At 41.3% G+C, this 17,270-nt stretch overlaps 1 protein-coding gene across 1 annotated transcript in view; it reads left to right on the forward strand.

The window, feature by feature from the left end:
* arsa (arylsulfatase A) overlaps positions 1–17,270 on the forward strand; it is a 45,418-nt gene that overhangs the window by 17,203 nt on the left and 10,945 nt on the right. Inside the window, exons 2-3 of the mRNA XM_060923597.1 lie at positions 7,158–7,398; positions 11,021–11,239. Coding sequence (XP_060779580.1) covers positions 7,158–7,398; positions 11,021–11,239 — 460 coding nt within the window. The remainder of the gene's footprint in view (positions 1–7,157; positions 7,399–11,020; positions 11,240–17,270) is intronic.

Here is a 17,270-nt window from a genome sequence, read left to right on the forward strand (position 1 = left end):
CCTGGATTTGAGGCCAGCGGCCAACCCCGTGTCCATGTGGGTTTCCTCCGGGTGCTCCGGTTTCCCCCACAGTCCAAAGACATGCAGGTTAGGTTAACTGGTGACTCTAAGGCCAAGTTTACATTAGACCGTATCTGTCTCGTTTTCTTCACGGATGCACTGTCAGTTTACATTAAAACGCCTGGAAACGCCAGGAAACGGGAATCCGCCAGGGTCCACGTATTCAATCCAGATCGTGTCTGGTCCGGTGCTGTGTAAACATTGAGAATACGCGGATACGCTGTGCTGAGCTCTAGCTGGCGTCGTCATTGGACAACGTCACTGTGACATCCACCTTCCTGATTCGCTGGCGTTGGTCATGTGACGCGACTGCTGAAAAACGGCGCGGACTTCCTCCTTGTATCACCTTTCATTAAAGAGTATAAAAGTATGAAAATACTGCAAATACTGATGCAAATACTGCCCATTGTGTAGTTATGATTGTCTTTAGGCTTGCCATCCTTCCACTTGCAAGTGGTAAGTGATATGCGCTGGGATCACACACACAGCGGCTCAGTCCCGAATCACTGCTCGTGCACTTCACTCGTGCGCTCTGTGAGCTGCGCAGGGCCAGAGTGCGCACCCTCCAGAGGGCACTCGCTGTTCAGGGCGGAGTGATTTGGAGCGCAGCCGCTGAGGAGGAAGCGATGAGCCGCACTGACACATTTCTCAACTTGCGTGCCAAATTAGTCATGTGATTAGTGTATCCGTGTATTGGCGTTGCTGTGTGCACGCGAATCGTGTATTGGAGTTGTGTGCACGCTAATCGTTTTTAAAAACGTTAATCTGATGATCCGCTGATACGGTCTAATGTAAACCCCACCTAAATTGACCGTAGGTGTGAATGTGAGTGTGCATGGTTGTCTGTCAGTGCGTTTACATGCACATAGAGAGAATCGAATTTCTGCCGTTGCTCGACTGAAATCGAAGTTCAAAATGCCATGTATACACCTTAATTCGGCTTAAATTGAACCGAACTTGGTTTCTCGGAATCGAGCTACACGACCTAGATTATGCAATTTCTGCCGAGCTACTTAGTGCATGTAAACCCTATCGAGCTATGTATTCGAGCTACTTACTTCAGCACTGCCCCTTCCGGAAGTGACGAGTGACGAGACCACAAGCGGGAAACACAACAGCCTCGGTCGGCATGACAACGAATCATGACAACAGCATGAATCTTTTCTTTTTGTGGCATTGTTTGCACTGTTAAAATTTAGCTCACTTACTGTATCACCAAATACATCTGTACAGCTGTTGCATAGCTGTGAATTGTGTACATAAACAAGTCTATGTACGTATGTAATGTATGTTATGTATGTATGTATAACATCTGAAGAATGTCAATAAAAACAAAACAATTGAACTTTTTTGTGTGTTTATTAAGACATAAGTTAAATTGTAAGGAAAAAAAAATTTTGTAAGCAAAAAATGGACTTTAGAAAAATATACAATTGTGCAAAATAAGTTGTCTTACAAAACAGTGGTCTGCGCAGGACAGTTTGTAGCCATACAGTCTGTTAGAGCAAGCCTAACAGCTTGAGCACGGAACTGCCAGTGTTGCCAGATTGGGAGGTTTTAAGTGCATTTTGGAGGATTTGAAGATGTTTTGGGCTGGAAAACGTCAGCAGTATCTGGCAACACTGTGATAACTTTGTTTATACTCTTGAATAGCTCTTCATGACGACAACCGGAAGTGTACCAACACGATGGGGCGTGTAGCGCCACCTGTGGCTCGGGTGCACAATGTACCTCACACAATAACTCGATTTCCTTGTATGCATGTTGGATTGGATTTCTCTGGCACCCCTGCTGGGACCCTTAGCTCGATTACCGACAGTAGCTCGATTTGGATGTGCATGTAAATGTACTGTGTGTCTGTGTCAGCCCTGTGATGACCTGGTGACTTGTCCAGGGTGTACCCCGCCTTTCGCCCGTAGTCAGCTGGGATAGGCTCCAGCTTGCCTGCGACCCTGTAGAACAGGATAAAGCGGCTAGAGATAATGGATGGATGGATATACACCAACTGTTTTATATAGGATTTGTATATTGTGCATTTTATTATATTAGTGACACTTATTGTCCAGGTTTCCAATCTTGATCCAGGGATACCCACTGTCCTCATATTTTAATGTTTTCCCTACTCATGACAAGAATCTAATCTAATCAGCTGATTAATCGCGCTTCTGTTGAAGTGTGAAGCAGGGAGAAGTGCAGGACTGAAGGTTCTCCAGGATCAAGGTTTTTAATATGGGCAATTCCATGTAAATGTCAACCTCACCATGCAAGAATACAGCAACATGTAATACATCAAAACCACTCCCAGAGATATCACCTAGGCCTGTATTTTACAGATGTGAATAAGTTGAACCAATTTGTCACAAGAATTGTTCCTGTCGCCTTAATATGTCAGTCTTTCTTTCTTATAATGTAAAACCCAAGCTAAAATCAACTTTGATCATGTACAATTCTATATTATTGCCACAAGCCACAGAAATGTATGCTAAAATCCACAAAACAGCAAAACAATAGCCATCCTAAATATTATTTAAGAACTTTGATAGTTTTAGCTGATATTTAGAGTGTTTTTCAAAGGGTTATGGTGGTTAAATTGCTGATTTTCTAAACATATGCCATGTCTATTTCAGACGCGTCACATCCATAACGGAATTTCGTCACATCCATAACGCTGACTTTTCCTTCCGAAACTCTGCATGAAATACAAAATATTTTAAACAAAGATTTTTTAATATTCACCTTGGACCCCTCTATCAAATGGATATCTCCATTTCGACATTAGGTTTACAATTTCACAGAGTTTGATATAAATGTACAGTCACCCAAGAAAAGTGATACTTTTTCTGTCACATCCATAACGCATCTTTTATTGGCATTTTCTGGCATGCCCTAGATGTACTATGGGAATTGTTCTTGTTCTATCACTTCTCCAGTATGGTACAGCCTTAAAATATGCAACACCTGTTTAAATACTGGGAGACAATAAAACATGCACTGGATCATTTGTTGCCATTTTGAGTTCAAGTGTCACGTCCATAACGCTGGAATTGCTCATATAACAGACCAGGGCCTCACACCCTGTGTTCCCAGGGTTCGTCCCAGATCCAGCACAACCTGGACCAGGATAACACTGTCTCTGAAGATGACTGTGGCTTCATATCAAAACACTATTGAGTACATGCACTTTTTTTTTTTTTTTTTCATTTTTTTTAAAGCAATGCAAGATATGTATTAGGAGTGCCGGTATGATATTAGTGCAAGACAATCTGTGGAAAATCTAAAGTTTGGGAAGCTTAATGTCATTTTTATTTAGCATCGACAAAATTAATTCTTTTAACAGGCAAAAAGAAAAAAAAAAGATTTTTTTAAACTAATGAAGAGAAATTTTTCCTTAAGTGTTAATTCACAATTATTCGCTGAAGGCAACGTGAATAATAATTGAGATGAAGTCGAGGTTAATATTTAAGTTATTCCATGAAATCGAGTCGTACATGAGCTGATAGCCGACGAGGCGCGTAGCACCGAGTTATCTATACGCCATGTACGACAAGATTGAGTGGAATAATTGTTTTATTCTATCCACATTGACTGACTGGATTTTGAGAAACAGAGCATTTTCATTTAAATTTTTTTTGCCAATTTGATAAATAAAAACTTTATACAAAATGTCCAATGAAGTAATTTCTGCTTTAACAAACTGGCGAAATGACAGGAGCAATTTGTGAAAAATGCGATAATAATAATTCTTAAATAAAAATATAAGTGCTGTCAAGCGATTAAAATATTTAATCGCGATTAATGTCGCGACTGTCATAGTTAACTCGCGATTAATCGCAATTTAATCGCACATTTTTGTCACATGAAAAAACAATTGTAATTCTCTTATCAGCATAAAGTGAATGGGCTTGCTTTGTACCAATGTTTTTTTTTTTGTTGTTTGTTTTGTTTTTTATTTGTTTTTTTTAAATTGCAAAGCATAACACGTCTTGACACAGACACTGCAAAGTGAAACCTAAGCCGAGGCGCAGGGCTAGCAAGAGAACCATGAGTGAAGTGATCTACTGCTTGAGTTAGTCTACAACTCTAATCAGAGAGACAGGTTACAGAGTGACGGTAGGCTTGATTATAATATAAAGTACACCATTATATTAAGTTTAAGTTGTTCGTTGATAAATATTGCATTGAATCTGATCTTTACTGTTTCAGCTCACTTAACACATTTTGTACTTTTACACTTTCTGCCTGTTGATGCGTCGCGCTGTCCAATCAGAGGCGGCCAAATTTGCATATTACAGGAAGGATTTCTGGGATAGCATTGAGTTTACAGTTCAGAGGGATCTGGCTTCTTTAGACGCTGTCTTCTTAAAACTGAATAAATATTTTAAAAGAGCCAAATGAGCCAGTCTTTTGAACAGCTCTTTTCAAAGAACGGATCACAAAGATGCGGATCCCATCAAAGAGCCATAAATCCCATCTCTACTAGCGCGCCCTGCCCGCGCTGGTTCTTTGGGGGAGGAGGGCAGAGGACTCTGGCTGTGCTGTGCGGGGCATTACAGTCTAGCTGCTATCGTTTTTCTAAGCAAAGTCTCTGTTCCAAGTTCCTGGCAGTTTCAAAAGCTTATGAAAAACCTACATCATGTCACAGAGCGTTAATCTCGTGATAAAAAAATTATCGCTGTTAAAATTGAGTCAAGTTAACGTGATAATAACGCGACATTTTTGACAGCACTAAAAATATATGTTCTTACCATCAAATACTTTGATTCCTTTTTTTTTTCTCCCCCAAATACAGGGCTGTGAAAAATCCGCGGAATTCCGCGAATTTGGCCGCCAAAAATATAATTTTAGTAAATCATTTAATTTTGCAATAAAAAATTGGGGGGGGGGGGGTTGTTGTCTACCGACCGCTAGTAGTCTCGTACAGCGAGTGTCACCGAGCCGGCGAGTCTGGGAAAGAGCCTACCGCAAATTGTTCTTTCTGTAACATCGTAATTTTTTTGGTATCTTTTTTTTCTTTTGCGACAATGACAGACCAGTTTACGGCATTTGTGCCATGCTTACAAACCACGGCGCGAATCTTGTGTTCTTTTCGTTTTACCATTGTGCTCTTTAAACACGCTTTCGATATCAACGGTTTTGAAAAGGAGAATTTCGCGGTATGTCCGCGTCATGGAGGGACATCGTTCAGAGGGAGGACGGTGAGACCAACGATGTCAAAAACACTGACAAGGAAAACGGCATCAAAAATCCATGGAATTGGCGATGGCTGGAGTTTAAAGCCGGTAGTGAATATATATCTCCATGAGCACATACGGAAGATAAAAGAACCAGGGAAAGCTTACTGCATCTTGTGCCATCAGGATGTGAAGTACGGTTCTGGTGGAAGAACACGTTTAGTTGACCATGTTAAAGGAAAAAAACATGCAGAATTGGTGAAATTGAAGCTGTCGAACTATAGATTACCAGGTAGACCATCTTGTTCACATTTATTATTTATGTAGTTTTAACTTATGTTATTGTTCATAATGTTCATTGTTATCATGAATACGTAATGAAAGAGAGCCCAAAAGAGCAAGGAAAAGCCATATAGAAAGTCAAAAAGAAAAGAGTAGGCTTTCTAAGCTGAAGAAACTGCTAACAAAGAAAAGGAAATAAATATAAATATTGACTTGTATATAGTTTTTGACTAGAATCTAACATGCACAAAGACATTTTGGTATTGAATCAGTTCAAGAACATTAGTGACTATTATTTAATAGTCAGTCTAGAATTTCCCCCCTGGAAAAGACATTATGGTACCCAATGAATTGATACAAATCAACACAAGAATATAAGTGAATTTACAATATGAGGTATGTTATTGTTATATTTTCATTCTTCAACTGAACCCTTATCAGTTAAAAGGTAAATCAGTTCATATTCAACATAATAATAACAGTTCAAATTAAATGGCATGGTTGAGAAAATATTTGCTTTCAGGAGATGCTTCAAATCTATCAATATACACAAAATCTGTTCAGCTTCTGGGGGGGATGCGCCCCCCCAGACCCCTGCTAAAATTGTTTCCTCGGATTTTGTCATTTCTATTTCAGTCCTGCAAATAGTTTATTTCGTCCTCGGTTGGTTCAGCAACACACTTCACCATTTTGTTTTTCTCTACTCAAGGTATATGAGCTGATATCCTAGTAGTAGATTAGCCAATCAGAGCACGCGATTGCTCATATCCAGTGACTGTGGATAGAATAATCACCAATTTTCATTGAGCCTTAGGCGGATAATTGTTTTAGTAGAAATACGCAGGTGATTACAATTTTTTTTTTAATTGTATTAAATATTTCAAACTTCAAAATGGGCATGCAAATGTAATAAAGGCACGCACAGACTTGTCACTTATCTGCACCAAGTCACATAAAATCCTTTTTGTTTTGAAATGGATTTTAAAAAAATCAATCACAATCCAACCTTATCTTTGAGTAGTTTTAGACTAAACTTCGTAGCATCTTCAGTGCTCTTTAGGAACAGCATATTCTTTCATAATTTGTTCCTCACTTACGATGACGACGCGATCGGTCGACATTTTGCCGAGTTATTCGAGGTGATTATTGAGAAATGGTCTGAATTTCTCCAATCAGCATGCATGATTTTCTCTAATCACATGCGTATTTATATTAAAAACAGTTAATGTTACTGACAGCATCCAGAATATCTCAGAAAGGCGCACTGTGACCGTTTTATTATATCAGTACTATATGAAATCACAGCTTCACCTTGTACGTTTTTAACTGTTCATACTGTAACTGTGCTCAGATAGATTTGGATTAAAAGGCTTATTTTACTGACCGTAATCTAATCAGACCTATACCTAACGCTTTGTCTTTGAACTATGATCTCAGACGGTTTCCTGAAATCCCACTGATTTGCTAAGAATTGCCAGATATTTATTTTTCTTAAACCCAATGCATGTTAAGTGCTCTTGAGCTCACGTCTTGGAGTCATTGCATGAGACCTGCTGTGATATATCATGTCATTTTAATCTGACAACCAGAAGGAGGGTCAAAACTTCAATCTTTGCATCTTGATTTTTTTTTTTTTTTTGACAGAGCGTCTTTGTTGACGGGTCGTTATCAGACACGGTCTGGCATCTACCCCGGCGTGCTGTACCCAGGCTCGATAGGTGGGCTTCCCCTCAACGAGACCACTATTGCAGAAGTACTGAAGCCACTCGGCTATGCTACAGCAATGATTGGGAAATGGCACCTGGGCTACGGGGCTAATGGTACATACCTGCCTACACGACAGGGCTTTGACCACTTCCTTGGCATCCCATACTCTCATGACATGGTAACATGTATATCTGTCTATAATAACACGGCACGAGTAGAGCGGCGGCTACAATTATCAACACCTTAACAATCTTTTGGCTGTTGCAGAAGTAGAAAAGACTTAATATGTAAATTGTGCATGAATAATTACTCAAACTTCCACTGGAAAAAAAGCGAGTTGATTCCTGATTACTTAGCGTATCAGATCATGTGACACCGTTCCACAATTATCGACACCCTTTGTCCAGTTATCGACACCGTTCCACAATGATCGACATCCAGATGATTTATTTATATATTTTTTTTAAAAATCGGTATGTGGTATTAAGTTAACAAAACGTAGTTTTTATTTAAATTTTGTTTTACACAGACTTATATTTAGTACAAAATATATCTTTCATATAAATATATGGATGTCGGTGTTTACGTAAACGAGGAAGTAATTCTAATGTTTGTCAACAAATGAACTGCTAATGTTTAACCTGCATCAGAAAATCTTTTTGTTCCACTTTCTAAGTATTTTTGTAGATCACATTTTGTTAATCATTCGTTGTTTGTATTAATTTCTAGTTTTGTAGTTTACCAATAAATCTCAGCAGGCGACTGACATTGTAACCGCATGGAAATCCAGGTCAAATGTCATTCCTCGAACCAAAATATAAAATGTCTACTGATAATGTAATAGGTGGTAGATATTTACAACAAACTGCAAAAAAAAAAAATTCTCAATGGAAGAGAAAAATCTGAATATTTCAAGCATGTAATTTTTTTTTTTTTATATGCTAAGTTTATTTGTATAGCGCTTTTAACAATAAACATTGTCGCAAAGCAGCTTTACAGAATTTGAACGACTTAAAACATGAGCTAATTTTGTCTGTAATCTATCCCCAATGAGAAGCCTGTGGCAACGGTGGCAAGGAAAAACTCCCTCAGACGACATGAGGAAGAAACCTCGAGAGGAACCAGACTCAAAAGGGAACCCATCCTCATTTGGGCAACAACAGACATGACTATAACATTCACAGTTTTCACATGAAGTCAGTTTCGTTGATGTTATAAACTCTTCATTGATGGAAACTTGAGTGCAAAACTGTTCATGACAACTGCAGTCCTAAAGTTAGCGAGTCAACTGTAGTCCTCAGCCATAAAAGCATTACTGTAAGAGTCCAGAGCGTCTTCCAAGTGCGACTTTCAACTGTTCATATGGAGCCGTCCTCTACAGGAGCGATGCGATGAGACTCCAACCAGACGTAGGGCACCAGGATGGATCAGGCAGGTCCGAGGAGCAGAAGAGGTCAGAATCTCGATCCCAGGATTGACATGTAACTCAGAGGGACAGATTGGGGGGGGGATTTAATTCTGGTCTAATTCTATTTATTGCAATAGGATTCCAAATACTCTATAAACATTCCATTCTGTTATGAATCAGAAAAAAAAGTGCTGTGATTTTCTCAAAGTACTTCATCTACTTCAACAATGTGACCCAAAGATCGATCCATCACAGTTGTAAATGCCACTTAATTCCACAGGGTGTCAATAATGGTGGACATCAGTGAAAATGATCACTATTATTGACACCTCACGTGACTTCTCAAACGTGCGTTTAGATACAAAATGGCGACTGTCAAATGAAAGAGTAAGTAACAAAGTAGGTTTCGACAAGGAGATCATGAAATATCGGTGAACTTTTTTTTTTTTTCAGTAAAAACATGTCCATGATCTTTCCACCATGCTTACCTGCGATGGTAACGTTCAAACCTCAAACTGCTGATCGTGCTAAAAAAAAATTTTCCATCTCTGGTAACCAGAGGTGGACAGTAACGAAGTACATTTACTTGAGTCCTGTACTTAAGTACACTTTTTGAGTATCTGTACTTTACTTGAGTATTATTCTTTGGAAACGTATGACTTTAACTTCACTACATTTGAAAGACAAATATCGTACTTTTCACTCCACTACGTTTCTATCAAGGTCCTCGTTACTATGAAGCAGCTTTGAAAGTGGATTTTTTTTCTAAAACATGATTGGTTTTTTCGCAGGTGACACTGAGACAGCCTATCAGTAATCACTAGGGTCACGTCACGTCCATAAACTGTATAAAATCAAGTTCGGTGATTCCTCAGCAGAATTATTTAACACGATCAGTTGATGGTAGAATGGAAGGAGGCGGTTCTTCTGGGGAACGCACACACACCCATGGCCCATGAACCCATGTTTCAGTTTTCTGAAAGGATTAAAGATCTGTTTTGTTTTAAATGAACCACATCACGGCCTACAAAAACTCGCTGTCGAACCTGTGGAAGCATATTGAGGGATATAAACATTTTATTCCGAGAGAAAGCTTGCAGTGAAGTTGTCTGTGCTTTTAGAGCTAACGATAACGTTGCAATAGCTATGCAGTCTGGTTAGTCAAATGATTTTCTATGGATTTGCCCGCCAAGTTGCCATCGCCCTGTCCACGGCTAACGTTAACACACAGCTAGTTAACTTGGACACTGTTAGTTAGCATGTAAAAAGTGTTACGCTAGCATGAATAGCGTTAACTTATCTGAAGTCCTTTCAGATATGTTTTAGCATAATCTTGCCAAATAAACAGAATGTAGAAATCTTTCTTTTCTAGTAGCGTGAGCTACCCAATATGATTTCGAGTTTGAAAAGCGTTTGCTGGCGGCACGGTGGTGGAGTGGTTAGCGCTGTCGCCTCACAGCAAGAAGGTCCGGGTTCGAGCCCCGTGGCCGGCGAGGGCCTTTCTGTGTGGAGTTTGCATGTTCTCCCCGTGTCCGTGTGGGTTTCCTCCGGGTGCTCCGGTTTCCCCCACAGTCCAAAGACATGCAGGTTAGGTTAACTGGTGACTCTAAATTGACCGTAGGTGTGAATGTGAGTGTGAATGGTTGTCTGTGTCTATGTGTCAGCCCTGTGATGACCTGGCGACTTGTCCAGGGTGTACCCCGCCTTTCGCCCGTAGTCAGCTGGGATAGGCTCCAGCTTGCCTGTGACCCTGTAGAACAGGATAAAGCGGCTAGAGATAATGAGATGAGATGAAAAGCATTTGCTAGCATGTGAGGTGGTGCTTCACTGACTAGCTAGCTTAACGTTAAACCACCATGATGGCATAGCATGCGTTCATTTTGTAAATCCAGTCGGTTGCTTCAGAGGCGTTAGGTTTTGTAAGCGTTGTGGCAATAATACAACAATGTGTTGACAGAAAATGTATTTTTAAAAGCAAGTACTTCAGTACTTTTAAGTAAAGATTTGACTGTACAGCTTTCACTTGTATTGGAGTAACATTTGACCAGTGGGATCTGTACTTTGACTTCAGTAATAAAGTTGGGTACTTTTTGTCCACGTCTGCCAGTAATGAGCTGTGTCATCAGACGACAAGGTCAAAGGGCGAGGCGGCTCTTCAGGTTGATTTAATTAATGAATAATAACTGTTGTAACTGAAACTCGCCTTTGTTTTTTCTTGATAAATCTGAAAAGGTGTCGATAATTAATTGTAGCCGCCACTCTAGTTACATTTGTTTTTAATTTTTAGACCTATTCCTTTTGTCATTTTTACTGAGGTGGTAATATTGTGGATTTTAATGTAAACAATACTCCATAGTTCTTGTGTGGGTTTTTTTTTTTTTTCCTGGTCCAGGGTCCTTGTCACAATCTGACCTGCTTCCCTCCGGATGTGAGGTGTTACGGCATATGTGACATCAATACGGTAGCCGTGCCTCTGATGAAAGGGGAAACCATCACGCAGCAGCCTGCCGATTTTGTCCAACTGGAAGACGCCTACAGTAATTTTGCCACGGAGTTCATCCGTAGCTCAGCTCAGAAACGTCAACCTTTCTTCCTCTATTATCCTTCTCATGTGAGTCAGGAGCCGAACCTTTGCTAATGCAGTATCATCTCTCGATGTGTTATTGACAGACGTTATGTTGCTTACACACTTGGCCTTTTTGTTCCAACCACTAGTACGCATTTTATCTGTAATCCATGGGGAAATGGCTTCAAGGAAGGCGGGGGAAAAGAGCTGCTGCAATGGAGTTCAGCTTTTCAGAAAAGCTTTTGAAGCTCCGAGTGATGTCAAGCTCGTTGTGCCGTTTTTTTTTTTTAAATAATTGCCCATCCAATCAGGTCGCAAGCTGAGGGCCAAACGAGTTGTCTTGCTACTGAATATAAGAAGATTTACATGTTAAATTGCCAGTCTTCCAGTTGTATTGTACAGATGCTATTTTCACACAAGCAGCTCCTCTTCTCTTGAGTTTGTGCCTCCAAAGTGGCACCAAAGGCAAACGACATCCTCATTGCCAGTGTTGAACCAATCTGTATTACTGATGATGATGAACCTAATCTACACTGCGAGCTAGGCTAGTTAGTTAGATGATATGAGCCGGATTTAGGTTCGGTTCAGGCTAGCAAAAGAATTGATGACATGGCAGTTTCACAGAAAATGTCAACAAAGAGGAGCACAGAAGTGCCTACATTTTTTACCATAATCAATAAATCCACATTCTATGAATAGCTAAATTGGAAATGCCCCAACACGGCTAACCCAGTGTAGTAATACGCATTAGGGGAGCATTTTACATAGCCCTCATTAGCATATTTTATTGTGATTGGCTCCTGTATTTATGTTCAGTTAATGCTGGCCAATATGGTGATCTTTAACGCCCAGGTCAGACAGCAGGCTGCAACTAGTTTTTGTCTACCTGCGATAAAATTGCAGGACGACGACGCAGATAATGGCAGAGTGTTGCAGGGAGTCTTTCGTGGAGGCAGGTTGACGCAAGCGGATCACGATCTGTTCACATTTCAGCTGTGATTCGCTTCCAATCAGTGCAAATAGCAGGTTGACGCATGTAGAAGGCATGTCTTAATCCGGATGGCAGACGAGTGGAGGGGAGGAGCTGATAAGAGAAATACAGTAATGGGTAATTAAGGGAAAAAAACAGAGATTAGAGATCAGCTGCCAAACGAGTGCAAAAGGGAGGGGGGGAGCATGATAGTCCAAAAATGCAGCCCTGTAATGGGAAAGAGCTATCGGTTCAAAGAACACAGTACAAAAGTTCAAAGTGCTTCTGCGTCGGGAAAACAATGTGCTCACAGTCCCAATAAAAGATATCCACAGAAGAACGAAATACTCCACAGCACGCAGCAAAGTAACAATAGAATACAAAAACTGGGGGGGGACCATATCCTGAGGTGAAGACAGTCTTGCACCGAATGAATATCCAAGCAGTATAATAGAGTCGTGGATGAGCTGATGAGAGACAGGTGTGCTGGCGGTAGCTCGGGGAAAGCTCAAGGAAAGGGATGAAAGATCGGATCAGGACCTAGATGTTCCCGGCTGGCTCATGACGACAAGATTCAGCTTTAAAAACTGTGTCTTGCAATACGTCTGACCACAACGAAGGATTTGATGAAAAACGCCTGTGTCCACCTACGGTCGGTCACCACCCGACCGATCTCAGGTCGCAGCATGTGTCTTTCTGCTGTCTGACATGGGCATAAGTTATTCCATGAAATCAAGTCGTACATGAGCTGATAGCTGATGAGGTGCGTAGCACAGAGTTGGCTTTTAGCCGTGTATATGAGTGAGTGGAATAACTTTTTTTTTTTTTTTTTTTTATTCTATTCACATTCACTGGATTTTGAGAAACTGAGCATTTTTATTTTTTGCAAATTCGATAAATAACTTTATACGAAACGTCTGACAAAATCATTTCTGCTTAGAATGGAAACAAACCAGCGAAATGACGGGAGCAATTTGTGAAATGCTATAATATTAATTCTCGAAAAATAAAGTGACTTTTTTTTTTTTTAATTCTGTATATTTTTTTTTTATTTAAAGGTCCCATGGCATGAAATTTTCACTTTGAGGTTTTTTAACGTTAAAATGAGTTCCTCTGACCTTCTTAAGTCACCCCAGTGACTAGAAATTTCATAATGTGTAAACCAAACTATGCCCAACATTTGAGAATGGCGCGTCAAAATGGCGCGTTGATAAGCTCTTTACTACGTCAGCAAGGGAGATGATCCCCACGCCCCCCCCCGGATTCCCACCCACTGTATGGATTGCCCGCCCAGTTGCCACCACAGATACGTCACTTCAATTTTGTAGTGAGGAGACCATAGAGGACACAACAACATAGCACCACCTAAGCGAGCGAAACATGGAAATGGATGTGACAACACAGAAAGGAGTCTGTTTTTACGGCCGACAGGAGAGCCCCTGAAGACGCAGTGGCTTAATTTTATTTACTTCAATAATACGCCGTCGAGTCTACCTAAGACAGTGTATGTTTGTCGGAAGCATTTTCCTGAGGAATGTTTCCACAACTTGGGACAGTACAGGGCAGGTTTTGCACATCAACTGTCACTGAAGCCTGGGTCCGTACCAAGCATCCCTGCCGCATCAGCCACAAACACCGAACAAGTAAGTGTATAACTGTTAAGTCGTTTTGCCGTGTTTTAAAATCGGTGCGTTTGCAATGGCTACATTAGCTGTGCAGCTAACCGCTTCCTGCAGTTAGCCAGGTACTTTGCGCTACAAAACCAAAAAGCATGCAGCATGCTCTGTTATAATAGCCAATCAAAACAGTTTTTACAAAGACACCCACATTCTTTTTTTTTTAAGTTACTTGTTCATTTTGTTTGTTTGTTTGTTTGTTTGTTTGTTTGTTCAGTAAAAACCCAAACATTTGTTGAATTTATTTTATTTCCTCGCGTCGCACCTTAATGACGTCAGCGCGCGGTACTTTTCCCTGATTCTGGGCCGGGGTGTCGTGAGTGGCAGAGCAGCTCCATCGCTGCGATCCATTGAAAGTCAGCCCTAGATCCAATCTTTTGTCGGGAGCCGAGGTCGCGCGGGCGGCGCACCGGCCACCCGTGGAGGCAGTGGTTCTCCCAGGGGCAAGTAAACGGCAAAGTCCCCACTCCTCCATGGTAAAACTGCTCAGTTTTGGGTCACAGTCAAATGAACAGTTTCAGGAACAGTCTGCCGGACTGTTTTCACAATCACTGTCAAGTGTATGTGAGCATCAGGGTTTCCCACACTTGAAAGGGAAGGACTTGGACACAGGATTCCACTCTTCTTGTATTTTATTGGTTTTCAGTGGAACTGACGTTAGAATCAGAAGTAGAATCAGAGGTAGAATCAGAAGTAGAAGCTAGAAGCTTGGAGCTTGAAGCCGAAGTTTGAAGCGGAAAAAAATGACAAAGTCCTACTGCTCAGTTTTACCATGGGCCTCAGGCGGGAAAAAATGACACAGTCCCAGTTTTACCATGGGCTCGAGTTGTACCAATTTTTTTTTTTTTTTTTTTTTAAAGACAGGGCAGACGGACCAGGGCATTCGCCCGCCTGGCCATGCCCGATGAGGAGCGCTCTCAGCCGGCTTGGGAGGCAGACGGCAGCCCCTCCCCCCATGGCCTGCCCACCCTCTACCCTTCCCCGCCTCCATGCTTCTCATTAGCAAAACGACGCACTGGGAAAAGGGCTGAAATGGGGCTTTCTCCCAGGAGGCTACAGTATATCTATGTTCCGAGGGTTCATTTCGAGAAAGGCTGCGGATATAACATCCGGAAGCCTCCACGAGCCCGTTTAAAGCATCAACAAACCACCATGCCATGGGTCCTTTAAATTTTTGAAGTTTTCTTCTTCTGTAGGGTTTTTTGGCGGTTGGCAAACCAACTTAAAGGTGCATTACTACCATTGACTGGGCTGAAGCACGGAACAGGCCATATTGGGGGGGTATATTCTTTTAGCTATTTCTGTTTCTTTTAAATACTTGATGATTTTTGGGGTTTTGTTTTCAAGTAGAGTTTATTTCATCCTCGGTTGTTTCAGCAACACGTGCCGCCATTGTTTTTCTCTGCTCACTGTATATGAGCTGATAGCCTAGTAATAGAGTAGCCAATCAGAGCGCACAATTTCTCATATCCAGTGAATGTGGATAGAATAAAATACCAAGATCACGATATGTCACAATACACTTTTTTCAGATATCACTAGCATGATAAATTTTAAAAACATTTTGAACTTAATTTTGAAATTATGTACTGAATCTTTAAAAATGTTACATTTTTATCTTTTTTTTTTTTTTGTTAAATATTGTTCAAGATACTTTCCATTTTTTTAAATTAACATTTTAAAGTAATTTATTTTGTCTCATCAATTTTTTTCCCCTATTTTGCTGGCAGTTAGCAAATAGCAAGCCTCAGTATTGTGAAGTATATCATAGCAGTGTTGTGAAGTATTGCCCACCCCTATGTGAGGTATTCCCCCCCCCCCCCCCCAAAAAAAAAAAATGTTCAATACTAATTCAGCTTTTCTGAGAGAGTTATCTTACAGTATTTACTTGAATGATGCAGCAAAACCACCCAGCTGACAGTTTTTTTTTGTTTTTTTTTTTCTTTTTTATTCCTTAAAGGTGACGTATTATACCCCTTTTCCACAAGTTGAGACAGTTCCCAGAAGGTCGTAATGAAATGTCTGTGACATTCTTTGGTCAAAATACCCCAAGGATAAAACACCACAGCTCCCTTCTCACGCTGTCTAAACAGCCCTGTTCAAAACGGCTGATTTGAGGAACGGCCTGTTCCTTTAAATGAGAATGAGCCACTGCTCACCCCTCCCCTCTTCCGCCAGCCAATCAGGGAGCACCTTGCTCATTAATATTCATTCACAAAGGCAGTTCTCAAGTCAGGAGTGGAGATACTCACTCATATGAGGGGGTGGGATAATGCTAATGAGCTTCGCTTGTGACATATGCCGCTTTTCCACTACCAACACGGCTGAGTTGGGCTGAGCCGTGCCGTGCTGAGTCGAGCTGAGCGGGGCTGTTGGAGTTGCATTTCGACTACAACCGCGCTGAACCGTGCTGGCTGGAAGTGGGTGGACACATTGGGTGGAGTTAGCGAAAGTGGGTGGACGTCACGTGATGTCGTTAGGCGGCGCAAACAGTGACATCAGTGAGCTTTTAAGCGGTAGTCTCACGACCCGAATAGTAAACAATAAACATGGAGGACATGGAGTCGTTAGTGTTGCTGGTCTTGGTGCTGTGGCTTGTTGTCACCGACAACGCCAACAGATACTGGCAAGAGCGTATAGATGAGGCGAGGCGCATAAGGCTTCAGAAATTCTCGTAATTCTTCTTCCGGGTTTACGGTGTTTACAGATGTGCCACTATCTGTTGGCGTTGTCGCGTGCTTGCGGGGCGTGTGAGGACACTCCTCCTCACCAATCAGTGCACAGGGGAGTGTCTCCTCACGCCCCCAGCCCCACTCGGCTCGGTTGGGTTCGCTTCAGCCCCACTCCAAAACCGTGCGAGTTTTGGGTGCTAAGCAGGGCTGAAGCGAGCTGAGTCGTGCTGCTCTGAGGTAGTCGAAACGCGAGCCGTGTCGGGCTGAAGCAAGCTGAAAAAGGGTAGTGGAAAAGGGCCAATAGAAAGAGGAGCCGAATTGTGAGGCTGACTGGGTGTCTGATTTCGGAGTTTGTACGCTGGTAGGCTCCAGATTCCCAAATGTATGTGCACAAGCACTGAAAACGTAAGGGTTTTTTTTAAATATTTCTTGAAATGATTGTTCTGCTTAAACTCTCAGAACCTGTAAGCAGGAAAGCAGTAATGGTTTAAGATGAATAACAGCTGGGAGTATAAGGATTTAGTCATTTAAAAGTCTACTGTATTTCATAAAGTTTCAGGTGACTTTTTAAAGTTGAATCCTTGCTTTGTTAATAATAACTGCGGTAATACTGAGGCACTCATAACAAACCAAAGGCATGGGAAAAGTCTCCAGGCCTTCTGCTTGCACTGTATCATAAATACAAACTGGTATAGAAAATGCAACTTGCTTTGAAAACGCGTGATTTTCACCTTTTTATTTTTACTGCGTCCAGTTAT

This window comes from Neoarius graeffei, chromosome 6 (assembly GCF_027579695.1).
Source record: "Neoarius graeffei isolate fNeoGra1 chromosome 6, fNeoGra1.pri, whole genome shotgun sequence".
Classification (NCBI taxonomy): Eukaryota; Metazoa; Chordata; class Actinopteri; order Siluriformes; family Ariidae; genus Neoarius; species Neoarius graeffei.